Source organism: Mustelus asterias, chromosome 12 (genome assembly GCF_964213995.1).
Source record: "Mustelus asterias chromosome 12, sMusAst1.hap1.1, whole genome shotgun sequence".
Lineage (NCBI taxonomy): Eukaryota > Metazoa > Chordata > Chondrichthyes > Carcharhiniformes > Triakidae > Mustelus > Mustelus asterias.
This window is the reverse complement of record NC_135812.1, coordinates 35,219,693-35,246,854: the sequence shown is the minus strand read 5'-3', so window position 1 is coordinate 35,246,854 and position 27,162 is coordinate 35,219,693. Positions and strand designations below refer to the sequence as shown.

The 27,162-nt window shown below is 45.6% G+C and overlaps 1 protein-coding gene across 1 annotated transcript in view; it reads left to right on the top strand.

The window, feature by feature from the left end:
• The window catches only part of hpda (4-hydroxyphenylpyruvate dioxygenase a), a 66,202-nt gene extending 40,027 nt beyond the window's left edge, over positions 1-26,175 (top strand). Inside the window, exons 11-14 of the mRNA XM_078225021.1 lie at positions 12,798-12,869; positions 14,520-14,642; positions 22,457-22,573; positions 25,818-26,175. Of these exons, the coding sequence (XP_078081147.1) occupies positions 12,798-12,869; positions 14,520-14,642; positions 22,457-22,573; positions 25,818-25,931 (426 nt within the window). The 3' untranslated portion in view covers positions 25,932-26,175. The remainder of the gene's footprint in view (positions 1-12,797; positions 12,870-14,519; positions 14,643-22,456; positions 22,574-25,817) is intronic.
• The last annotated feature ends 987 nt before the right edge of the window (positions 26,176-27,162 follow it).

Sequence of the window (27,162 nt, the reverse complement as noted above, 5' to 3'; positions counted from 1 at the left end):
TGTGGTGAGGGATGGCAGTGTCTATTATATAGAGTGTGGTGAGGGAAGGCAGTGTCTATTATATAGAGTGTGGTGAGGGATGGCAGTGTCTATTATATAGAGTGTAATTGGGGATGGCAGTGTCTATTATATAGAGTGTGGTGAGGGATGGCAGTGTCTATTATATAGAGTGTGGTGAGGGATGGCAGTGTCTATTATATAGAGTGTGGTGAGGGAAGGCAGTGTCTATTATATAGAGTGTGGTGAGTGATGGCAGTGTCTATTATATAGAGTGTGATTGGGGATGGCAGTGTCTATTATATAGAGTGTGGTGAGGGATGGCAGTGTCTATTATATAGAGTGTGGTGAGGGAAGGCAGTGTCTATTATATAGAGTGTGGTGAGGGATGGCAGTGTCTATTATATAGAGTGAGGTGAGGGATGGCAGTGTCTATTATATAGAGTGTGGTGAGGGAAGGCAGTGTCTATTATATAGAGTGTGGTGAGGGATGGCAGTGTCTATTATATAGAGTGTGGTGAGGGAAGGCAGTGTCTATTATATAGAGTGTGGTGAGGGATGGCAGTGTCTATTATATAGAGTGTGATTGGGGATGGCTGTGTCTATTATATAGAGTGTGGTGAGGGATGGCAGTGTCTATTATATAGAGTGTGGTGAGGGAAGGCAGTGTCTATTATATAGAGTGTGGTGAGGGAAGGCAGTGTCTATTATATAGAGTGTGGTGAGGGATGGCAGTGTCTATTATATAGAGTGTGGTGAGGGATGGCAGTGTCTATTATATAGAGTGTGGTGAGGGAAGGCAGTGTCTATTATATAGAGTGTGGTGAGGGATGGCAGTGTCTATTATATAGAGTGTGGTGAGGGAAGGCAGTGTCTATTATATAGAGTGTGGTGAGGGAAGGCAGTGTCTATTATATAGAGTGTGGTGCGGGATGGCAGTGTCTATTATATAGAGTGTGGTGAGGGATGGCAGTGTCTATTATATAGAGTGTGGTGAGGGAAGGCAGTGTCTATTATATAGAGTGTGGTGAGGGATGGCAGTGTCTATTATATAGAGTGTGGTGAGGGATGGCAGTGTCTATTATATAGAGTGAGGTGAGGGATGGCAGTGTCTATTATATAGAGTGTGGTGAGGGATGGCAGTGTCTATTATATAGAGTGTGGTGAGGGATGGCAGTGTCTATTATATAGAGTGTGATTGGGGATGGCAGTGTCTATTGTATAGAGTGTGGTGAGGGAAGGCAGTGTCTATTATATAGAGTGTGGTGAGGGAAGGCAGTGTCTATTATATAGAGTGAGGTGAGGGATGGCAGTGTCTATTATATAGAGTGTGGTGAGGGATGGCAGTGTCTATTATATAGAGTGTGGTGAGGGATGGCAGTGTCTATTATATAGAGTGAGGTGAGGGATGGCAGTGTCTATTATATAGAGTGTGGTGAGGGAAGGCAGTGTCTATTATATAGAGTGTGGTGAGGGAAGGCAGTGTCTATTATATAGAGTGTGATTGGGGATGGCAGTGTCTATTATATAGAGTGAGTTGAGGGATGGCAGTGTCTATTATATAGAGTGTGGTGAGGGATGGCAGTGTCTATTGTATAGAGTGTGGTGAGGGAAGGCAGTGTCTATTATATAGAGTGTGGTGAGGGAAGGGAGTGTCTATTATATAGAGTGTGGTGAAGGATGGCAGTGTCTATTATATAGAGTGAGGTGAGGGATGGCAGTGTCTATTATATAGAGTGTGGTGAGGGAAGGCAGTGTCTATTATATAGAGTGTGGTGAGGGATGGCAGTGTCTATTATATAGAGTGTGGTGAGGGATGGCAGTGTCTATTATATAGAGTGTGGTGAGGGATGGCAGTGTCTATTATATAGAGTGTGGTGAGGGAAGGCAGTGTCTATTATATAGAGTGTGATTGGGGATGGCAGTGTCTATTATATAGAGTGTGATTGGGGATGGCAGTGTCTATTATATAGAGTGTGATTGGGGATGGCAGTGTCTATTATATAGAGTGTGATTGGGGATGGCAGTGTCTATTATATAGAGTGTGATTGGGGATGGCAGTGTCTATTATATAGAGTGTGGTGAGGGAAGGCAGTGTCTATTATATAGAGTGTGGTGAGGGATGGCAGTGTCTATTATATAGAGTGTGGTGAGGGATGGCAGTGTCTATTATATAGAGTGTGGTGAGGGAAGGCAGTGTCTATTATATAGAGTGTGGTGAGGGATGGCAGTGTCTATTATATAGAGTGAGGTGAGGGAAGGCAGTGTCTATTATATAGAGTGTGGTGAGGGATGGCAGTGTCTATTTTATAGAGTGTGGTGAGGGATGGCAGTGTCTATTATATAGAGTGTGGTGAGGGATGGCAGTGTCTATTATATAGAGTGTGGTGAGGGATGGCAGTGTGTATTATATAGAGTGTGGTGAGGGATGGCAGTGTCTATTATATAGAATGTGATTGGGGATGGCAGTGTCTATTATATAGAGTGTGGTGAGGGAAGGCAGTGTCTATTATATAGAGTGTGGTGAGGGATGGCAGTGTCTATTATATAGAGTGTGGTGAGGGATGGCAGTGTCTATTATATAGAGTGTGGTGAGGGATGGCAGTGTGTATTATATAGAGTGTGGTGAGGGATGGCAGTGTCTATTATATAGAGTGTGGTGAGGGAAGGCAGTGTCTATTATATAGAGTGTGGTGAGGGAAGGCAGTGTCTATTATATAGAGTGTGGTGAGGGATGGCAGTGTCTATTATATAGAGTGTGATTGGGGATGGCAGTGTCTATTATATAGAGTGTGATTGGGGATGGCAGTGTCTATTATATAGAGTGAGGTGAGGGATGGCAGTGTCTATTATATAGAGTGTGGTGAGGGATGGCAGTGTCTATTATATAGAGTGTGGTGAGGGATGGCAGTGTCTATTATATAGAGTGTGGTAAGGGATGGCAGTGTCTATTATATAGAGTGTGGTGAGGGATGGCAGTGTCTATTATATAGAGTGTGGTGAGGGAAGGCAGTGTCTATTATATAGAGTGTGGTAAGGGACGGCAGTGTCTATTATATAGAGTGTGGTGAGGGATGGCAGTGTCTATTATATAGAGTGTGGTGAGGGATGGCAGTGTCTATTATATAGAGTGTGGTAAGGGATGGCAGTGTCTATTATATAGAGTGTGGTGAGGGATGGCAGTGTCTATTATATAGAGTGTGGTAAGGGATGGCAGTGTCTATTATATAGAGTGTGGTGAGGGATGGCAGTGTCTATTATATAGAGTGCGATTGGGGATGGCAGTGTCTATTATATAGAGTGTGATTGGGGATGGCAGTGTCTATTATATAGAGTGTGATTGGGGATGGCAGTGTCTATTATATAGAGTGTGGTGAGGGATGGCAGTGTCTATTATATAGAGTGTGGTGAGGGATGGCAGTGTCTATTATATAGAGTGTGATTGGGGATGGCAGTGTCTATTATATAGAGTGTGGTGAGGGAAGGCAGTGTCTATTATATAGAGTGTGATTGGGGATGGCAGTGTCTATTATATAGAGTGTGGTGAGGGATGGCAGTGTCTATTATATAGAGTGTGGTGAGGGAAGGCAGTGTCTATTATATAGAGTGTGGTGAGGGATGGCAGTGTCTATTATATAGAGTTTAATTGGGGATGGCAGTGTCTATTATATAGAGTGTGGTGAGGGATGGCAGTGTCTATTATATAGAGTGTGGTGAGGGATGGCAGTGTCTATTATATAGAGTGTGGTGAGGGAAGGCAGTGTCTATTATATAGAGTGTGGTGAGGGATGGCAGTGTCTATTATATAGAGTGTGATTGGGGATGGCAGTGTCTATTATATAGAGTGTGGTGAGGGATGGCAGTGTCTATTATATAGAGTGTGGTGAGGGAAGGCAGTGTCTATTATATAGAGTGTGGTGAGGGATGGCAGTGTCTATTATATAGAGTGTGGTAAGGGATGGCAGTGTCTATTATATAGAGTGAGGTGAGGGATGGCAGTGTCTATTATATAGAGTGTGGTGAGGGATGGCAGTGTCTATTATATAGAGTGTGGTGAGGGATGGCAGTGTCTATTATATAGAGTGTGATTGGGGATGGCAGTGTCTATTGTATAGAGTGTGGTGAGGGAAGGCAGTGTCTATTATATAGAGTGTGGTGAGGGAAGGCAGTGTCTATTATATAGAGTGTGGTGAGGGATGGCAGTGTCTATTATATAGAGTGAGGTGAGGGATGGCAGTGTCTATTATATAGAGTGTGGTGAGGGAAGGCAGTGTCTATTATATAGAGTGTGGTGAGGGATGGCAGTGTCTATTATATAGAGTGTGGTGAGGGAAGGCAGTGTCTATTATATAGAGTGTGGTGAGGGATGGCAGTGTCTATTATATAGAGTGTGATTGGGGATGGCAGTGTCTATTATATAGAGTGTGGTGAGGGATGGCAGTGTCTATTATATAGAGTGTGGTGAGGGAAGGCAGTGTCTATTATATAGAGTGTGGTGAGGGATGGCAGTGTCTATTATATAGAGTGTGATTGGGGATGGCAGTGTCTATTATATAGAGTGTGGTGAGGGATGGCAGTGTCTATTATATAGAGTGTGGTGAGGGAAGGCAGTGTCTATTATATAGAGTGTGGTGAGGGATGGCAGTGTCTATTATATAGAGTGTGGTGAGGGAAGGCAGTGTCTATTATATAGAGTGTGGTGAGGGAAGGCAGTGTCTATTATATAGAGTGTGGTGAGGGATGGCAGTGTCTATTATATAGAGTGTGGTGAGGGATGGCAGTGTCTATCATATAGAGTGTGGTGAGGGAAGGCAGTGTCTATTATATAGAGTGTGGTGAGGGATGGCAGTGTCTATTATATAGAGTGTGGTGAGGGATGGCAGTGTCTATTATATAGAGTGAGGTGAGGGATGGCAGTGTCTATTATATAGAGTGTGGTGAGGGATGGCAGTGTCTATTATATAGAGTGTGGTGAGGGATGGCAGTGTCTATTATATAGAGTGTGATTGGGGATGGCAGTGTCTATTGTATAGAGTGTGGTGAGGGAAGGCAGTGTCTATTATATAGAGTGTGGTGAGGGAAGGCAGTGTCTATTATATAGAGTGTGGTGAGGGAAGGCAGTGTCTATTATATAGAGTGAGGTGAGGGATGGCAGTGTCTATTATATAGAGTGTGGTGAGGGAAGGCAGTGTCTATTATATAGAGTGAGGTGAGGGAAGGCAGTGTCTATTATATAGAGTGTGGTGAGGGAAGGCAGTGTCTATTATATAGAGTGTGGTGAGGGAAGGCAGTGTCTATTATATAGAGTGTGATTGGGGATGGCAGTGTCTATTATATAGAGTGTGGTGAGGGATGGCAGTGTCTATTATATAGAGTGTGGTGAGGGATGGCAGTGTCTATTATATAGAGTGAGGTGAGGGATGGCAGTGTCTATTATATAGAGTGAGGTGAGGGATGGCAGTGTCTATTATATAGAGTGTCATTGGGGATGGCAGTGTCTATTATATAGAGTGTGGTGAGGGATGGCAGTGTCTATTATATAGAGTGTGGTGAGGGATGGCAGTGTCTATTATATAGAGTGAGGTGAGGGATGGCAGTGCCTATTATATAGAGTGTGATTGGGGATGGCAGTGTCTATTATATAGAGTGTGGTGAGGGAAGGCAGTGTCTATTATATAGAGTGTGGTGAGGGATGGCAGTGTCTATTATATAGAGTGAGGTGAGGGATGGCAGTGTCTATTATATAGAGTGTGGTGAGGGATGGCAGTGTCTATTATATAGAGTGTGATTGGGGATGGCAGTGTCTATTATATAGAGTGTGGTGAGGGATGGCAGTGTCTATTATATAGAGTGTGGTGAGGGAAGGCAGTGTCTATTATATAGAGTGTGGTGAGGGATGGCAGTGTCTATTATATAGAGTGTGGTGAGGGATGGCAGTGTCTATTATATAGAGTGAGTTGAGGGATGGCAGTGTCTATTATATAGAGTGTGGTGAGGGATGGCAGTGTCTATTGTATAGAGTGTGGTGAGGGAAGGCAGTGTCTATTATATAGAGTGTGGTGAGGGAAGGCAGTGTCTATTATATAGAGTGTGGTGAGGGATGGCAGTGTCTATTATATAGAGTGAGGTGAGGGATGGCAGTGTCTATTATATAGAGTGTGGTGAGGGAAGGCAGTGTCTATTATATAGAGTGTGGTGAGGGATGGCAGTGTCTATTATATAGAGTGTGGTGAGGGATGGCAGTGTCTATTATATAGAGTGTGGTGAGGGATGGCAGTGTCTATTATATAGAGTTTGGTGAGGGAAGGCAGTGTCTATTATATAGAGTGTGATTGGGGATGGCAGTGTCTATTATATAGAGTGTGATTGGGGATGGCAGTGTCTATTATATAGAGTGTGATTGGGGATGGCAGTGTCTATTATATAGAGTGTGATTGGGGATGGCAGTGTCTATTATATAGAGTGTGATTGGGGATGGCAGTGTCTATTATATAGAGTGTGGTGAGGGAAGGCAGTGTCTATTATATAGAGTGTGGTGAGGGATGGCAGTGTCTATTATATAGAGTGTGGTGAGGGAAGGCAGTGTCTATTATATAGAGTGTGGTGAGGGATGGCAGTGTCTATTATATAGAGTGAGGTGAGGGATGGCAGTGTCTATTATATAGAGTGTGGTGAGGGATGGCAGTGTCTATTATATAGAGTGTGGTGAGGGATGGCAGTGTCTATTATATAGAGTGTGATTGGGGATGGCAGTGTCTATTGTATAGAGTGTGGTGAGGGAAGGCAGTGTCTATTATATAGAGTGTGGTGAGGGAAGGCAGTGTCTATTATATAGAGTGTGGTGAGGGAAGGCAGTGTCTATTATATAGAGTGAGGTGAGGGATGGCAGTGTCTATTATATAGAGTGTGGTGAGGGAAGGCAGTGTCTATTATATAGAGTGAGGTGAGGGAAGGCAGTGTCTATTATATAGAGTGTGGTGAGGGAAGGCAGTGTCTATTATATAGAGTGTGGTGAGGGAAGGCAGTGTCTATTATATAGAGTGTGATTGGGGATGGCAGTGTCTATTATATAGAGTGTGGTGAGGGATGGCAGTGTCTATTATATAGAGTGTGGTGAGGGATGGCAGTGTCTATTATATAGAGTGAGGTGAGGGATGGCAGTGTCTATTATATAGAGTGAGGTGAGGGATGGCAGTGTCTATTATATAGAGTGTGATTGGGGATGGCAGTGTCTATTATATAGAGTGTGGTGAGGGATGGCAGTGTCTATTATATAGAGTGAGGTGAGGGATGGCAGTGTCTATTATATAGAGTGTGATTGGGGATGGCAGTGTCTATTATATAGAGTGTGGTGAGGGATGGCAGTGTCTATTATATAGAGTGAGGTGAGGGATGGCAGTGTCTATTATATAGAGTGTGGTGAGGGAAGGCAGTGTCTATTATATAGAGTGTGGTGAGGGATGGCAGTGTCTATTATATAGAGTGTGGTGAGGGATGGCAGTGTCTATTATATAGAGTGTGGTGAGGGATGGCAGTGTCTATTATATAGAGTGTGGTGAGGGAAGGCAGTGTCTATTATATAGAGTGTGATTGGGGAAGGCAGTGTCTATTATATAGAGTGTGATTGGGGATGGCAGTGTCTATTATATAGAGTGTGATTGGGGATGGCAGTGTCTATTATATAGAGTGTGATTGGGGATGGCAGTGTCTATTATATAGAGTGTGATTGGGGATGGCAGTGTCTATTATATAGAGTGTGGTGAGGGAAGGCAGTGTCTATTATATAGAGTGTGGTGAGGGATGGCAGTGTCTATTATATAGAGTGTGGTGAGGGAAGGCAGTGTCTATTATATAGAGTGTGGTGAGGGATGGCAGTGTCTATTATATAGAGTGAGGTGAGGGAAGGCAGTGTCTATTATATAGAGTGTGGTGAGGGATGGCAGTGTCTATTATATAGAGTGTGGTGAGGGATGGCAGTGTCTATTATATAGAGTGTGGTGAGGGATGGCAGTGTCTATTATATAGAGTGTGGTGAGGGATGGCAGTGTGTATTATATAGAGTGTGGTGAGGGATGGCAGTGTCTATTATATAGAATGTGATTGGGGATGGCAGTGTCTATTATATAGAGTGTGGTGAGGGAAGGCAGTGTCTATTATATAGAGTGTGGTGAGGGATGGCAGTGTCTATTATATAGAGTGTGGTGAGGGATGGCAGTGTCTATTATATAGAGTGTGGTGAGGGATGGCAGTGTGTATTATATAGAGTGTGGTGAGGGATGGCAGTGTCTATTATATAGAGTGTGGTGAGGGAAGGCAGTGTCTATTATATAGAGTGTGGTGAGGGAAGGCAGTGTCTATTATATAGAGTGTGGTGAGGGATGGCAGTGTCTATTATATAGAGTGTGATTGGGGATGGCAGTGTCTATTATATAGAGTGTGATTGGGGATGGCAGTGTCTATTATATAGAGTGAGGTGAGGGATGGCAGTGTCTATTATATAGAGTGTGGTGAGGGATGGCAGTGTCTATTATATAGAGTGTGGTGAGGGATGGCAGTGTCTATTATATAGAGTGTGGTGAGGGATGGCAGTGTCTATTATATAGAGTGTGATTGGGGATGGCAGTGTCTATTATATAGAGTGTGGTGAGGGATGGCAATGTCTATTATATAGAGTGTGGTGAGGGATGGCAGTGTCTATTATATAGAGTGTGATTGGGGATGGCAGTGTCTATTATATAGAGTGTGGTGAGGGAAGGCAGTGTCTATTATATAGAGTGTGGTGAGGGATGGCAGTGTCTATTATATAGAGTGTGGTGAGGGATGGCAGTGTCTATTATATAGAGTGTGGTGAGGGATGGCAATGTCTATTATATAGAATGTGGTGAGGGATGGCAGTGTCTATTATATAGAGTGTGATTGGGGATGGCAGTGTCTATTATATAGAGTGTGGTGAGGGAAGGCAGTGTCTATTATATAGAGTGTGGTGAGGGATGGCAGTGTCTATTATATAGAGTGTGGTGAGGGATGGCAGTGTCTATTATATAGAGTGTGGTGAGGGATGGCAGTGTCTATTATATAGAGTGTGGTGAGGGATGGCAATGTCTATTATATAGAGTGTGGTGAGGGATGGCAGTGTCTATTATATAGAGTGTGGTGAGGGATGGCAATGTCTATTATATAGAGTGAGGTGAGGGATGGCAGTGTCTATTATATAGAGTGTGGTGAGGGATGGCAGTGTCTATTATATAGAGTGTGATTGGGGATGGCAGTGTCTATTATATAGAGTGTGGTGAGGGAAGGCAGTGTCTATTATATAGAGTGTGGTGAGGGATGGCAGTGTCTATTATATAGAGTGTGGTGAGGGATGGCAGTGTCTATTATATAGAGTGAGGTGAGGGATGGCAGTGTCTATTATATAGAGTGTGGTGAGGGATGGCAGTGTCTATTATATAGAGTGTGGTGAGGGATGGCAGTGTCTATTATATAGAGTGTGGTGAGGGATGGCAGTGTCTATTATATAGAGTGTGATTGGGGATGGCAGTGTCTATTATATAGAGTGTGGTGAGGGATGGCAATGTCTATTATATAGAGTGTGGTGAGGGATGGCAGTGTCTATTATATAGAGTGTGGTGAGGGATGGCAATGTCTATTATATAGAGTGTGGTGAGGGAAGGCAGTGTCTATTATATAGAGTGTGGTGAGGGATGGCAATGTCTATTATATAGAGTGTGGTGAGGGATGGCAGTGTCTATTATATAGAGTGTGGTGAGGGATGGCAGTGTCTATTATATAGAGTGTGGTGAGGGATGGCAGTGTCTATTATATAGAGTGTGGTGAGGGATGGCAGTGTCTATTATATAGAGTGTGATTGGGGATGGCAATGTCTATTATATAGAGTGTGGTGAGGGATGGCAGTGTCTATTATATAGAGTGTGGTGAGGGAAGGCAGTGTCTATTATATAGAGTGTGGTGAGGGAAGGCAGTGTCTATTATATAGAGTGTGATTGGGGATGGCAGTGTCTATTATATAGAGTGTGGTGAGGGAAGGCAGTGTCTATTATATAGAGTGTGGTGAGGGAAGGCAGTGTCTATTATATAGAGTGAGGTGAGGGATGGCAGTGTCTATTATATAGAGTGTGGTGAGGGATGGCAGTGTCTATTATATAGAGTGTGGTGAGGGAAGGCAGTGTCTATTATATAGAGTGTGGTGAGGGAAGGCAGTGTCTATTATATAGAGTGTGGTGAGGGAAGGCAGTGTCTATTATATAGAGTGTGGTGAGGGATGGCAGTGTCTATTATATAGAGTGTGATTGGGGATGGCAATGTCTATTATATAGAGTGTGGTGAGGGATGGCAATGTCTATTATATAGAGTGTGGTGAGGGATGGCAGTGTCTATTATATAGAGTGTGGTGAGGGAAGGCAGTGTCTATTATATAGAGTGTGGTGAGGGAAGGCAGTGTCTATTATATAGAGTGTGGTGAGGGATGGCAGTGTCTATTATATAGAGTGTGATTGGGGATGGCAGTGTCTATTATATAGAGTGTGGTGAGGGATGGCAGTGTCTATTATATAGAGTGTGATTGGGGATGGCAGTGTCTATTATATAGAGTGTGGTGAGGGATGGCAGTGTCTATTATATAGAGTGTGGTGAGGGAAGGCAGTGTCTATTATATAGAGTGTGGTGAGGGAAGGCAGTGTCTATTATATAGAGTGTGGTGAGGGATGGCAGTGTCTATTATATAGAGTGTGGTGAGGGATGGCAGTGTCTATTATATAGAGTGTGGTGAGGGATGGCAGTGTCTATTATATAGAGTGTGATTGGGGATGGCAATGTTTATTATATAGAGTGTGGTGAGGGATGGCAGTGTCTATTATATAGAGTGTGATTGGGGATGACAATGTCTATTATATGGCATGTGGTGAGGATGGCAGTGTCTATTGTATAGAGTTTTTTAAGGGATGGCAGTGTCTCTTCTATTGAGTGTGGTAAGGGATGATGTGGAGATGCTGGCGTTGGACTGGGGTGAACACAGTAAGAAGTCTGACAACACCAGGTTAAAGTCCAACAGGTTTATTTGGTAGCAAATACCATAAGCTTTCGGACCACTGCTCCTTCGTCAGATGGAGTGGATATCTGCTCTCAAACAGTGCACAGACACAGAAATCAAGTTACAGAATACTAATTAGAATGCGAATCTCCAAAGCCAGCCAGGTCTCAAAGGTACAGACAATGTGGGTGAAGGGAGCATTCAACACAGGTTAAAGAGATGTGTATTGTCTCCAGACTGAACAGCTAGTGAGATTCTACAAGCCCAGGAGGCAAGCTGTGGGGGTTACTGATAATGTGACATAAATCCAACATCCCGGTTTAGGCCGTCCTCATGTGTGCGGAACTTGGCTATCAGTTTCTGCTCAGCGACTCTGCGCTGTCGTGTGTCGTGAAGGCTGCCTTGGAGAACGCTTACCTGAAGATCCAAGGCTGAATGCCCATGCCTCAGGACATCCTTTCCTGCAGCGTATCAGGTAGACAACGTTGGCCGAGTTGCAAGAGTAGGTACCGTGTACCTGGTGGATGGTGTTCTCACGTGAGATGATGGCATCCGTGTCGATGATCCCTCCGACATGTCTTGCAGAGGTTGCTGTTGCAGGGTTGTGTGGTGTCGTGGTCACTGTTCTCCTGAAGGCTGGGTAGTTTGCTGCGGACAATGGTCTGTTTGAGGTTGCGTGGTTGTTTGAAGGCAAGAAGTGGGGGTGTGGGGATGGCCTTGGCGAGATGTTCGTCTTCGCCAAGGCCATCCCCACACCCCCACTTCTTGCCTTCAAACAACCACACAACCTCAAACAGACCATTGTCCGCAGCAAACTACCCAGCCTTCAGGAGAACAGTGACCACGACACCACACAACCCTGCAACAGCAACCTCTGCAAGACGTGCCGGATCATCGACATGGATGCCATCATCTCACGTGAGAACACCATCCACCAGGTACACGGTACCTACTCTTGCAACTCGGCCAACGTTGTCTACCTGATACGCTGCAGGAAAGGATGTCCCGAGGCATGGTACATTGGGGAAACCATGCAGACGCTACGACAACGGATGAATGAACACCGCTCGACAATCACCAGGCAAGACTGTTCTCTTCCTGTGGGGGAGCACTTCAGCAGTCACGGGCATTCAGCCTTGGATCTTCAGGTGAGCGTTCTCCAAGGCGGCCTTCACGACACACGACAGCGCAGAGTCGCTGAGCAGAAACTGATAGCCAAGTTCCGCACACATGAGGACGGCCTAAACCGGGATGTTGGATTTATGTCACATTATCAGTAACCCCCACAGCTTGCCTCCTGGGCTTGTAGAATCTTACTAGCTGTTCTGTCTGGAGACAATACACATCTCTTTAACCTGTGTTGAATGCTTCCTCCACCCACATTGTCTGTACCTTTTGAGACCTGGCTGGCTTTGGAGATTCGCATTCTAATTTGTATTCTGTAACTTGATTTCTGTGTCTGTGCACTGTTTTAGAGCAGATATCCACTCCATCTGACGAAGGGGCAGCGCTCCGAAAGCTTATGGTATTTGCTACCAAATAAACCTGTTGGACTTTAACCTGGTGTTGTGAGACTTCTTACTGTGGTAAGGGATGGCAGTGTCTATTATATAGAGTGTGATTGGGGATGGCAGTGTGACTTGGAATGTCAGTGAAAGGCAGTGAAACCCTTGTGTCCCGACAGTGTTTGAATTGGGAGGGCCTCGTGGTTGAATGATTTCTCTCATTTTCTGTCCTTCATTCACTTTAGGAGTTTGTGGATTTCTATGGGGGTCCTGGAGTTCAGCACATTGCTCTGAATACCCCTGATATCATTCAGTCTGTGAGTCAAATGATTATATTTCCTCCTTCGTCCTCAATTCATCCAATGCAGCCCCAACGTAATCTTTGCACTGTGCTTTGTATCACTTATATGTCGAGGCAAATAGAGACAAAACGTATTTAATGGCAGATAGTTTTTCCTGAGAGCAGCTCCGTCGTAAAGATGAATCCAATGAACCTTTGTACCGGAACAGCAATGGTTGGCTTTATGATGGACTTCACTCTGTATTTCACTCAATATTAACACTTGGTCTATTGTTGCCTCCCATTAAATGCTATCTTGTTTTTTTTCCCATTCCCTACTGCTACAATTGCAGTATCAGTCATTTAACAACTTTAAGAAATACTAAAGCATACAATTTATTTCAAGCCCAAATTCTTCACTATGCAGAGGCAAGAGCGAAGTCCTCCTAATGTCTCTTCCCTGTTATAGGGAGTGGGAGCACTCAGACAGTGGGGGTAATGATTGTCTTGGCTGGGACAGGGTGATAAAATAAATGGAGCAAGGTTCTGATTCTCAGCTTCACTGTGTAGTACCCTACCCCCACCAGCAGGTGGCGCCTTTACACTGTGGTGAGGCTTTTGACAAATCACTAAACAAACACTCTGCTCCCTGCTGGCAGCAACTGGAACAACATCCACCCTGCTGAACCTCCCATTCCCCCTGAGCGCCCCTCCCATTCCCCCTGAGCGCCCCTCCCATTCCCCCTGAGCGCCCCTCCCATTCCCCCTGAGCGCCCCTCCCATTCTCCCTGAGCGCCCCTCCCATTCTCCGAGCGCCCCTCCCATTCCCCCTGAGTACCCCTCCCATTCCCCCTGAGCACCCCTCCCATTCCCCCTGAGCGCCCCTCCCATTCCCCCGAGCCCCTCCCATTCCCCCCGAGCCCCTCCCATTCCCCCTGAGCCCCTCCCATTCCCCCCGAGCCCCTCCCATTCCCCCCGAGCCCCTCCCTTTCCCCCCGAGCCCCTCCCATTCCCCCCGAGCCCCTCCCATTCCCCCCGAGCCCCTCCCATTCCCCCCGAGCATCCCCCATTCCCCCCGAGCCCCTCCTCATTCCCCCCTTCCCATCCCCCGAGCCCCTCCCCATTCCCCCGAACCCCTCCCCATTCCCCCCGAGCCCCTCCTCATTCTCCCCTTCCCATCCCCCCGAGCCCCTCCCATTTCTCTGCTGCACTTTAAATCTAAATTAAGGACAGAGACCTCTGAGAGAGAACAGTTGCAGGAATATCTGGTGCGACTTGCATTTGGTGCAAGAGACCTTTTCCCTATGATCGTGGAGGCCATTCAGCCCATTTACGCCATGCTGGTTCCCTGTTGAGCTATCCAGTCAATGCCATTCCCCCACTCTATACCCATAGCCCTTAATGCCTATCGAATTACCTTTTCAAATCATTGATTATGTGAAGAGCGAGTGATAATTTGCCTGTCCCCCAGTGCCATTTTCTTAGGTTGCTTTAAGAGGGGCTGATACTGTGACTGTCTCCCAGTGGCCATCGCTTGGATTGTGTGACTCTCTCCTACCCCCTCCTAGGACTGTGTTACGATGCAGTGATTTTGTAGCATCCTCAAGTTTTGGTGGCATTTCTAATTATCGAGAGCAGAGAGCTGTGGTTATAACTCGCACTGAAAACTGTTCCCATCTGTTGGTAGATCATAAGTTTAAAAAGTCGAGGGCTGGAGTTCCTGTTGGCTCCAGATTCCTACTACGAGCAGCTGAAAGAAAAATTAAAGACTGCAAAGATCAAGGTGAAAGAGGACCTGAAGAAGTTACAGGTACGTCTGAAGTGACCCCACAGGGCAGAGTCTAAATCTACTGCACAGCCCAACAATTCAACAGGCAAGTCCCAGCAATGAGGAAACATCAAAAGTGGCATTAGGTTTCACAAAAAGGAACTTGGACATGTGCACTGATGATGCTTGTACAATCCTCAGTGGGGGGTGGTGCAAACCTGTTCTGGAAGGCAAGTTGGTATATGAAAGAAACAACACCACAACCTCCAACAAAGGAACACCATCCCCTTCCAGCAGGCTCAAAGTGCTAATGGTGATGGGTAGGAACAGTCTCTGTTCCAGTGTTTAAATTTTTTTGGGCACGAGCTGGACTACAAATTCAACTTTTGAGCAAATCCATGTATGACATTAATTTCTACCAAACCTTCAGTCACGCTTTGACAAACATTGGTCATAAAGGTTTTCAAATGTTTCATTTTATTGATTTCCACCATAACAGCATAAAATTAGCCTTTGTGTTCCCACAACGTTCACAAAGAAATAAAAAATAAACTCCTGTATATTTGAAGCTTCCTGGGCCACATGCCATTGCTGAATTAGTGCCTGGAATTGTAATGCAATGCTAAAGAACTTATGCATTGTAGAGTCAACAATCCTGGCAGTACAGACTGTCTATCTGCGGAAATGTCCAGCTGTTTCTTTGACACCTGTCAGAGGCTGAACTTCTGTCTCGAACCCTGAGACTGCAACAAATTGTCAACCACGTGCTCCAAGTTGCTGCGACCAATTCCTGTCAGTAATAAATGTCCATTGGAGCATTTCTTAAAATGAGAGGAAACCCTTCAAACTAACCCGTATTTCGAAATGCACAGACCCGTCATTGTCCCAAAGAATGGAGCAACAGGTTGAATAAGCACTCCACCCACGCCACAACTTCCGGAGGTTCTGCTTGTCCAGACATCAGGTTATTGGGAAATATCATTGAGAAAGAAGATGGAACGAAAATGCCTCATTCAGTAGGTCACAGAGACCAGGGGTAGATTCTGAGGGATTTTGTCTCGCTTTAACTGAGCCCTTTTGGACCAGAAACGGTCATCACTGTGACCAACCCAGCCCCCTCAGGCCTACTGCTGAGTGGTCAGATTGCCTGCGTGAGTCACGCGGTCAGCACGTTTAGAAATAAATGGGGTGGCGTGGAGCCTGATGACATATACAGAGTGCTGGGCAGAGTGCGAATATCAGCTGGTGGTTTGGCAAACAAAGATCCAGTAGGTAAGTTACTGTTCGTCGTTGTGGGACAGGAAAGAACAGCTCCACCCCGTGACTATACCAAACCAACACGAGGCATTTAAATCAAGAGAGAAACAGCGTTGAGTGAAGAGTCACACAGATATGAAATGTTGGGTGAGATTCTCAGGATCCACAGGCCGTTAACTCTGGCGAGAGGGCCAAAACGGGATTTGTGGCAGCCAGATCTCAGTTTTGAGATCTATCCCACCACCACCCCCAGCTGGCAATGTAATTAGGACCATGCCCAGAAAGGAGCTATACGATAAATGGCAGAGCCATAAAGGGTGTAGATACGCAGAGGGACCTGGGTGTGCAAGTCCACAGATCCTTGAAGGTGACGTCACAGGTGGAGAAGGTAGTGAATAAGGCATATGGCATGCTTGCCTTTATAGGACAGGGCATGGAGTATAAAAGTTGGGGTCTGATGTTGCAGTTGTATAGAACGTTGGTTCGGCCACATTTGGAATACTGCGCCCAGTTCTGGTCGCCACACTACCAGAAGGACGTGGAAGCTTTAGAGAGAGTGCAGAGGAGGTTTACCAGGATGTTGCCTGGTATGGAAGGGCTTAGTTATGAGGAGGGATTGGGTAAACTGGGGTTGTTCTCACTGGAAAGACGGAGGATGAGGGGTGACCTAATAGAGGTGTATAAAATTATGAAAGGCATAGATAGGGTGAACAGTGAGAAGCTTTTTCCCAGGTCGGTGGTGACGTTCATGAGGGGTCATAGGTTCAAGGTGAGGAGGGGGGAGGTTTAACACGGATATCAGAAGGACGTATTTTACACAGAGGGTGGTGGGGGCCTGGAATGCGCTGCCGGGCAAGGTGGTGGAGGCGGACATACTGGGAACGTTTAAGACTTATCTAGATAGCCACATGAACGGAGTGGGAATGGAGGGATACAAAAGAATGGTCTAGTTTGGACCAGGGAGCAGCGCAGGCTTGGAGGGCCGAAGGGCCTGTTCCTGTGCTGTATTGTTCTTTGTTCTTTGACCGTTGAATGCTCCCCCCCCCACCCCCGCCGCTGACATCATGTCACACCGGCAGGAACCATGACTGGCTTTCGAAAACAACGATCACCACATGGGGGGTTGGGGGGGGGCGGACAGAGGTGAGTACAGCCCCAGGTGGTAAGATTCATGGCAGGACACCTGGCATTGCTAGGTTAGTAAAGTGCTGTGATTTATTTATTTAATCCGTTTTTTCGCAGGCTTTTTTTCAAGGGTTTAAACTAAGGGAAGTGGGAGTAGGCCGCAGGGGATTCTAGGAGAATGTTTTTTTAGTATAAAACTCACTCTATACAACGGGCAGCGTCGGGAACGGGCAGCAGAGTGAGTGGGGAGTAGAGTGTGAACTGGCTTTGGCTCACAGGGCTTCGGCGAGGACAGGCAGAGGCAGGGTAGGGTTTCACTTTTAAATTACACCAACTCATACAAGGTAAATTGGTATGGCGGGATATGTAATGTGCTGTTTCTACATGATGTGGGAACAAGTGGACCCCAAGGTGGACCCCAGGGACCATGTCTGCAGTAAGTGCTGGTTGCTGGAGGATCTCCAGCTCAAGGTAGATGAACTGGACTCTGAGCTACAGACACTGAGGCTTATCAGGGAAGGGGCGAGCTATCTGGATAATGTGTATAAAGAGAAAGTCACGCCCCTTAGACTGACTAACTTAGCTGGGGGTCAGGGACAACAGGGAGTGGCTGCAGGTGAGGCGGGCAGTGGGGGGAAGAAGGCGGGCAGTGGGGGGAAGAAAGGAAGTAGTTTGCGGGGGGTAAAGTCCCAACAACCTCAGCCCTTAAATCTTTGCAACAGATTTGAGGTTCTTGCCAGCAGTGTAGATGGGAAAAATGACTGCGAGAAGGACGAGCAAACTGTCGGCAGTACCAGGGTGCAGGGCGCTGCTGCAACGGAGAAATCAAAGAGAAATGTAGTAGTAATTGGGGATAGTGTAGTTAAGGGCATAGACACTATTCTCTGTGACCAAGAGAAGCAATACCGTAGGTTGTGTTGCCTGCCTGGTGCTCGGGTCCAGGATGTATCATCTGGGCTGCAGAGGAATCTGGAGTGGGAGGGTGAAAATCCAGTTGTCGTGGTCCATGTAGGTGCCAATGACATAGACAAAACAGGAACTAAGGATCTGCAGAGGGAGTACGAAGAGCTGGGGAACAAATTAAAAAGCAGAACCAACAAGGTGGTAATCTCTGGATTACTACCTGAGCCACGCGCGAATTGGCGCAAGGTTAATAGGATTAAGGAGACGAATGCGTGGCTCAAGGACTGGTGTGGGAGGAATGGGTTCGAATTCATGGGGCATTGGCACCAGTATTTGGGCAGATGGGACCTGTATAGATGGGATGGTCTCCGTTTGAACCGTGCTGGGACCAGAGTCCTAGCGAATCGTATCACTAGGGCTGTAGATAGGGCTTTAAACTAATTTATGGGGGGGAGGGTGCAGAGGTAAGAGGAATTACAAAATCAATGGGAGAGGAGAGGGAGCGAGTGCAAGTGAATGAGGGCATTCAAGTAGTTAAAGGAGTAGAGGGTGAGGGAGAGGTTGATAGCGTTTCATCAAATTGGGTCCAGATGAAAGTTAGAATAAAGACACTTTGCCTGAATGCAAGAAGCATTCGGAACAAAGTTGATGGTGCAAATCAGCACAAATGGGTATGATCTAGTGGCCATTACAGAAATGTGGCTGCAGGGAGACCAGGACTAGGAGATGAATTTCCAGGGGTATCAGGCATTTAGGAAGAATAGACAGGAAGGAAAAGGTGGTGGGGTAGCTCTGTTAATAAAAGATAATGCAAGAAGTTTAACAACACCAGGTTAAAGTCCAACAGGTTTATTTGGTAGCAAAAGCCAGTGTGGCTTTTGCTACCAAATAAACCTGTTGGACTTTAACCTGGTGTTGTTAAACTTCTTGCTGTGTTTACCCCAGTCCAACGCCGGCATCGCCACAACAATAAAAGATAATATCAGGGTAGTAGTGAGGGATGACATAGGCTCTAAGGAACAAAACGTGGAATCGTTATGGGTAGAGATAAGGAATAGTAGGGGGAGAAAGACACTAGTAGGTGTGGTCTATAGGCCCCCAAATAATAATGTTGAGTTGGGGAGGGCAATAAACAAGCAAATAATGGATGCGTGCAAAAACGGAACGGCAATAATCATGGGGGACTTCAACCTGCATATTGATTGGCTGACTCAAGTTGGAAGGGGTGGGATGGAGGAAGAGTTTTTAGAATGCTGTCGGGGTAGTTACCTTGAACAGTATGTTACAGAACCGATGAGGGAACAAGTTATCTTAGATCTGGTAATGTGTAACGAGGTAGGTAGAATTAAGGATGTTCTTGTGAAGGACCCTCTTGGGTCAAGTGATCACAATATGGTCAAATTTCTGATACAAATGGAAGAGGAGAAAGTAGGGTCCCATACCACTGTCCTCTGTTTGAACAGAGGGAAGTACGATAGGATGAGGGCTGAATTGGCTAAGGTGGACTGGGAGAGCAGACTGGTAGGTAGGACAGCTGAGGATCAGTGGAGGATTTTTAAGGAGATCCTTTTCAGTACTCAGCAACAATATATTCCGGTGATAAAGAAGGACTGTAAGAAAAGGGATAACCGGCCGAGGATAACGAAGAAAATTAAGGAGAGTATTAAATTAAAGACCGATGCGTACAGAGTGGCCAAAAATAGTGGAGAATCAGAAGATTGGGAAAACTTTAAGAAACAACAAAGAACGACTAAGAAAGCGATAAAGAAAGGAAAGATAGGTTATGAAGCTAGGCTAGCTCTAAATATAAAAAATGATAATAAAAGCTTTTACAAATATATAAAAAGGAATAGAGTGGCAAGAATGAATGTTGGACCCTTGGAGGACGAGAGGGGAGATTTAATAGTGGGAAATGAGGAAATGGCTGAAACTTTAAATAAGTTTTTTGTGTCGGTCTTCACGGTGGAAGACACAAATAGTTTACCGAATATTAACGATAGAGGGCTGGTAGGAGGAGAGGTACTCAATACAATTAATGTTACCAGGGAGGCAGTGCTTGGTAGACTAACAGGACTGAAGGTGGACAAGTCCCTGGGCCCGGATGGAATGCATCCCAGGGTACTGAAACAAAAGTCAGAGGTAATAGCGGACGCGTCAGTGGTTATTTATCAAAATTCGTTGGATTCTGGGGTAGTGCCGGCTGATTGGAAAACAGCTACTGTTACGCCACTGTTTAAAAAAGGAAATAGACAAAAGGCGGGTAACTACAGGCCGGTTAGCTTAACGTCTGTAGTTGGGAAAATGCTGGAATCCATCATTAAAGAAGAAATAGCAGGCCATCTGGATTGGAATGGTTCGATTAAGCAGACGCAGCATGGATTCATGAGGGGAAAGTCGTGCTTGACGAACTTGTTGGATCTTTATGAAGATGTGACTAGTGCGGTTGACGGAGGGGAACCGGTGGATGCGGTGTATTTGGATTTCCGAAAGGCGTTTGATAAGGTGCCTCACAAAAGGTTGCTGAAGAAGATTGGGTCACACGGAGTTGGGGGTAGGGTGTTAGCGTGGATTGGGGATTGGCTATCCGACAGGAAGCAGAGAGTCGGAATAAATGGGTGCTTTTCTGGTTGGCAGATGGTAACTAGTGGCGTGCCGCAGGGATCGGTACTGGGGCCTCAACTATTTACCATTTATATAGACGATCTGGAGGAGGGGACTGAGTGTAGGGTAACAAAGTTTGCAGACGATACAAAGATAAGTGGAAAAGTTAATCGTGTGGAGGGCGTAGAAGGTCTGCAGAGAGATTTGGACAGGCTGAGTGAGTGGGCGAGGATCTGGCAGATGGAGTATAACGTTAACAAATGCGAGGTTATTCACTTTGAAAGAAATAATAGCAAATTGGATTATTATCTAAATGGAAAGAGATTACAACATGCTGCTGTGCAGAGAGACCTGGGGGTCCTTGTACATGAGACGCAAAAACCCAGTCTGCAGGTGCAACAGATGATCAAGAAGGCAAATGGGATGTTGGCCTATATTGCAAGGGGGATAGAATATAAAAGCAGAGATGTCATGCTGCATCTGTACAGGGCATTGGTGAGGCCGCAGCTGGAATACTGTGTGCAGTATTGGTCCCCTTAATTGTGGAAGGATATATTGGCCTTGGAGGGAGTACAGAGAAGGTTCACCAGGTTGATACCAGAGATGAGGGGTGTTGATTATGAGGAGAGACTGAGCAGATTGGGTTTGTCCTCATTGGAATTTAGAAGGCTGAGGGGGGATCTTATAGAGACCTATAAGATAATGAAGGGGCTGGATAGGGTAGAGGTGGAGAGATTCTTTCCACTTAGAAAGGAAACTAGAACTTGAGGGCACAGCCTCAAAATAAAGGGGGGTCAGTTTAGAACAGAGTTGAGGAGGAACTTCTTCTCTCAGAGGGTGGTGAATCTCTGGAATTCTCTGCCCACTGAAGTGGTGGAGGCTACCTCGTTGAATATGTTTAAATCACGGATAGATGGATTCCTGATCGGTAAGGGAATTAGGGGTTATAAGGATCAGGCGGGTAAGTGGAACTGATCCACTTCAGATCAGCCATGATCTTATTGAATGGCAGGGCAGGCTCAAGGGGCTAGATGGCCTACTCCTGCTCCTATTTCTTATGTTCTTATGATCTTATGTTCTTATGTTAGCAATGCCAGGGGCAGGCCCTCTGTGCAGCCCCATTGTGAGGGGGGAGGTGGGGGCTTCCTCTTATGTGTTGGGGGGGGGGTGGGCATTAAATGATGGGGGCCAGATACTGTGAAGAGGGGAGGGTGCCCTGATGCTAGTGGGGGAGCGTCGGTCGGATCACCTTGATGCTTACCTAGTGTAGGTTGGGTATTGTTGCCCCAACCTTTCAGTGACAGGGGATTTGCCCTCATGTGCTAAGGTTAGAGGTGTTCTGCTGGGGGTCCCGAAGTTCGTGGGGGGGGGGGGTCCCAATATCCATGGGGTTGGGGGAGCCTGATCTCTGAATGCTAGCTTTGCCGCTGAGTTCAGGCCCTGCCCTCACCTCCCCCCCCACCCTTTCCCCCAGCTGGCTGTGTGACCCTCGCCACCACAATTAAATTGCAGTTTGATCTGGTGAAAAAGTAGCTGTGAAACCAGCGAGTCTCACACTGCTTTTTTCACCTGATCCAGCACTCTGTGCAATTTTGGGAAAATTCTGCCTGTTAACTCTTACTCTCTCCACAGATGCTGCCAAGCTTGCTGAGATTTTCCAGCATTTTCTTTTTGTAAGATGGGGCATGGCTGCTCCAGCTCCTCCACTTCCCCAGTGGATGCCTGAAGGCTGGCACTGTTACCCATAGGAAACTGTGATGGGCTGCTCTGTCGATCTTGTTTTCCAATCACAGTGTGCCAGATGAATATGAACATTACATGCTCAAAGTGACTGGGTCTGCTATTGGAAGCTGCCACACAGAGCACTGTGTCTGCAATAGTTAGTGTAATTTCCTTTAGTCTATAGTATGATAAATAGTTACTGATGTGAGGGAGTGTGTATAATGAGAACTGTTCATTGTATGTAACAGGAACTCAAGATTCTTGTGGATTTTGATGATAAAGGTTATCTGCTGCAGATCTTCACCAAACCTGTCCAAGACAGGCCCACACTTTTCCTGGAGGTGATACAGAGAAATAATCACAACGTGAGTACAGTCCATCCAACAGTGCACCTGTGCGTAGGATGTCTATTTGTCCAATTTGATACTGGACAGCTTGGTTTTGCGCCAATGTTGGAAGGTTTTAGGTCTGGTATTTTGCAGCTTAGTAAACCTGTGAAGCACAGGCAGGGGCCTCCCTCTGATCATTACCTTCCCAAACTGATTGCAACACTGAAAACAGAACATTGGTTTTCCAACCGCCCTTTCCCACTCGCACCGTCTGTCATTTACCTGCAATGATGTGGAGATGCCGGCGTTGGACTGGGGTAAGCACAGTAAGAAGTCTCACAACACCAGGTTAAAGTCCAACAGGTTTATTTGGTAGCAAATACCATAAGCTTTCGGAGCAATGCTCCTTCGTCAGATGGAGTGGTCTCTGTTCTCAAACAGGGCACAGACACAGAAATCAAATTACAGAATACTGATTAGAATGCAAATCTCTAAAGCCAGCCAGGTCTTAAATGTACAGACAATGTGGGTGGAGGGAGCATTCAACACAGGTTAAAGAGATGTGTATTGTCTCCAGACAGTACAGCTTGTGAAATTGTGCAAGTCCAGGAGGCAAGCTGTGGGGCTCCTGGACTTGCACAATTTCACAAGCTGTACTGTCTGGAGACAATACACATCTCTTTAACCTGTGTTGAATGCTCCCTCCACCCACATTGTCTGTACATTTAAGACCTGGCTGGCTGTAGAGATTTGCATTCTAATCAGTATTCTGTAATTTGATTTCTGTGTCTGTGCACTGTTTGAGAACAGAGACCACTCCATCTGACGAAGGAGCAGTGCTCCGAAAGCTTATGGTATTTGCTACCAAATAAACCTGTTGGACTTTAACCTGGTGTTCTGAGACTTCTTACTGTATTTACCTGCAAATCAGCTTTATCTGCTGCCCATTGGCTGGGATTTTACCGCCCCACCTGCCATGGGAATTGGAGCAGGCACGGGCGGACCATGGAAAGGTCTCTTTGACCTCGGGCGGGTTATTACAGTTTTGGGACGAGTGAGATCGTAAAATCCCGTCCACTCTCCAGGCGCGATGATGTCCGGTGTGTCTCTTCCATCTCAAAGCACTGTGGCTCTCCAGGCACGATGATGTCTCCTTGCTTGATAACATCATCACCATGTGATGCCATTCCCTCACCCTGCAGTGGCCACCCACAGCATTGATACCCCTGCCACCCCAGCCCTTACCCAGAATGTTACATCACCTATTAGCAATCATGTAGGTTGACCTGCAGAGCTGCACATTAATGTTCTTTACCTGTAATGATGTGCATTAAATGGATATTACCACCATCTCTCCTTTATTATGTAATCGTATTTCTACGTCCCATATGTGATCATGTAAATAAATACTGTGCAGGTTCCTTTTAAATTCATCACCTTAATAAACAGTATTGTCATGTCCATTCCTAAACCATCATTTTCTTTTTCAATCTCATTCCTCTCTGAACATCTCCAAAAACTGATCTTTCCCAACTTCCTTATTGTTCCATTCCATCCAAGTGTTTAGGACGTACCCTGACCTCAACTTCCCCTTGCTCACTTTGCCCAGTCGCTTCGAGTTTGAACTTAGAACTGTGTATAGTGATATAATGTGGATATCTGTATATTGCACCAGGGACAACATATCCCAAGTGTAGACATTATTTATCATAAGTAACTGCGTTCTCTACATCCTTTCACGACTACAAGAAAGTTAATCACAAGTCTGACCCGTTTGTGTCGGAGGCCAGGCCCTCACTGTGGCCAGGCCCTCACTGTACCCAGGTCATCAATCCTTGTTTCCTTTCCTTGAAGCTGCAGACAATTGCTGAGGTATATTTCCATAGGCTGGATTATATGTCTATCAATCAGGCAAGCACACCCCTGTGCTTATGTAAAATATAGTGTGATGATGTCGGATCACCAATCCAACGTCATTCTCCAGACTCCGATATTCGGGAGGGCGAGTCAGCACCAAAACCTGAAGCCCACCTGAAATTTTGAAAAGCACAGTGAACAGACTGCTAAACTTATTAAAGAGGCAAATTGATGCAATTCTATCTTGTGCATTCCATTTTTCAATAGTTGTATTGGAAAAATGTTGGGAATGATTTATGCCAGGAATGAGGAGGTGACACAAGGGCAGATTAAAAGGCCGGCAAATGGGACCATGGCTGCAGGTAGCAGCAGAGTCTGGCTGGTGAAGGTGGCAGAGTCTGGCTGGTGAAGGTGGCAGAGTCTGGCTGGTGAAGGTGGCAGAGTCTGGCTGGTGAAGGTGGCAGAGTCTGGCTGCTGGTAGACTTTATTTCTTCAGGTTTTTTTTTGGCCAACAACAAATAAGGAGTGAGAGGGCAGAGGGCCTTTAAATTGGAGGCCGTGACCAAATTCCAGGCATGGCCTAATTCTTCTTCTAACTCAAGTCCTGCCCTAAATGCTGATGGGACACTGAGCCCCTTCTTCCCAACGCTGTCCGACACTCGTTGTGTGGAAATGGCAGGGGCGGGAATGGGCGGACCACACATTTCCTGTTCCGTCTCCCTCACCCTACCAGAAACCGCAAACTCCACACTGATCGTGACCTACCTCACCGTTCCCAGACCACTGTGACCATGCTTCAGGTGTGAGACTAGACCCTGACTTAGGGCAGACTCTTCACTTGTGGGGACTATCAGCTGAGCCTCATCCAACACATTTTCTGGTCGGAGTCACTGGATAGTGATCAGGAGCAGGAAGACGCTGATCAAGGGAGATTGGAGCCAATCCCTGCAAATGATAACTGACCATAGAGTGTGAACCTCAGCGTTCTGACTTTTATAGTTTGGTGTTTTTATTCACTAAACCATTGTTGGGGGAAGAGGTTTGGAGCTTAAGTCAATGCCTGGACATTTCACTTGGCTGTGAGTGTCAGCAAGTGAAAAGGAAATGTACAAATGCAACTAAATTGATGGACAGATCTCACCAGACAATAATCAATGACTCACAGAGAACTCAGTAACACAAAATATTCATTGCTGGTGCATCGTGGAGTGGCCATCATGTTTATCATAGAATCCCTACAGTGCAGAAGGAGGCCATTCAGCCCATTCAGCCTAACCACCGTGCCGCCCTTTAAACCCAAGTTATTACTCTTTTCCACACTCTCACATTAAAACCGTATACAAATGTTTAGCTGCTAAACTGTCTGTGAAGATCATCTTTAACTAACAATGTATTTTATACGGGATTCCTTTTCTCTTTGCAGGGCTTTGGGGCTGGAAACTTCAAATCATTGTTTGAAGCTATTGAAAATGATCAGGAGGCAAGGGGAAACCTCACTGTTTTCACGGCTAACAGAAAAGAGCATCGATATTACTGAAATAGTCAGCCAGCAAACCTGCTTAGAAAGAGGAGCTCTGTGCTGAGGAACTCTTCACGTTCTTCAGCCGTTCCTTCATGGTATAGTCTTCTGGAACTTAAACATGACCCTGGCACCACTTAATTTTTGTCTTTAATTCATCTTTCTTGCACCCACAATCAGACAGGAATTCCCGACTGGATAATGGCTGAATTTAACTTGTGAAACAAGTGTATTTAATAAACCTAACCACCTACCTGCTTCACTGGTGACTCTTATTCAATATTATAACTTTAACAGTGGAGATGGACCTGGAACACCCAAATCTCTGTGTCTCCTCAACTGGTTAAAGAGAAGTTATGGCAATTTGGTGATACACACATACAACAGTGACCTTTTGCTCTGTTTAGCTTGACCCACATGATTGTGATGTACACACTCCCAATTCCACCCAAAACCATGCAGCCTCTTGGATGAGGTGACAAACTAGAGAAAAATCCAGGCCAACTATGGGGAGCGGAATTGCGGAAATCCCTCTCTCGGCTATCTGGGCGATCAAAGCTAATCCAAGAGATCACACAGGCCCTGAAACCCTTACCTTTAGAGGTAATGTGCTCATCCAACCAGAAACAAGTTCTACTTGGAAGGAACTTAGCAAGTTGGTGATTGCCACACAAAACATCAGAACGAGCTATTCATTAAGAACAGGCTCCTGATATCTAACAAATTAAATTTGTGACCCTTGGTCCTTCCTAACAAATTGCCAAATGGAACACTTTACCATTTGGAACTCAATACCAGTTTTATCAGTTTTGATATTTAAGATGCTTTGTGTAGGGTATTAGTCCAGTGCATTCTATGCATTTCCAAAGCCTTATTCATTCCTATATTTGTATTTAATGGGAAATATACTCTCAGATCAGCCTAGGATATTGTATATCCTGTTCTTCACAATGGCCCCAACACCTGCTTTTGTGCATTTTACTTCATAGTTGATACTGGGGCGGGGGGGGAGCTCATTAATATTCATACTCAATGACACAGTTTTGAATTTAATCATTTTAACATTTTCACAAACCGTTCTATCTATATTTTACTGAGAAGCATTCATGGACAGTTACAGTAACCCCGTGTGTATTAATTCACACTCCAGCGAAGGTCCACAAGACCCTATAAAACAACTTATATTCAAAGACAGTCTTAATTAAAACAAAACAAGCCACGGTGCCTCACAAGAGCATTATAAAGCAAA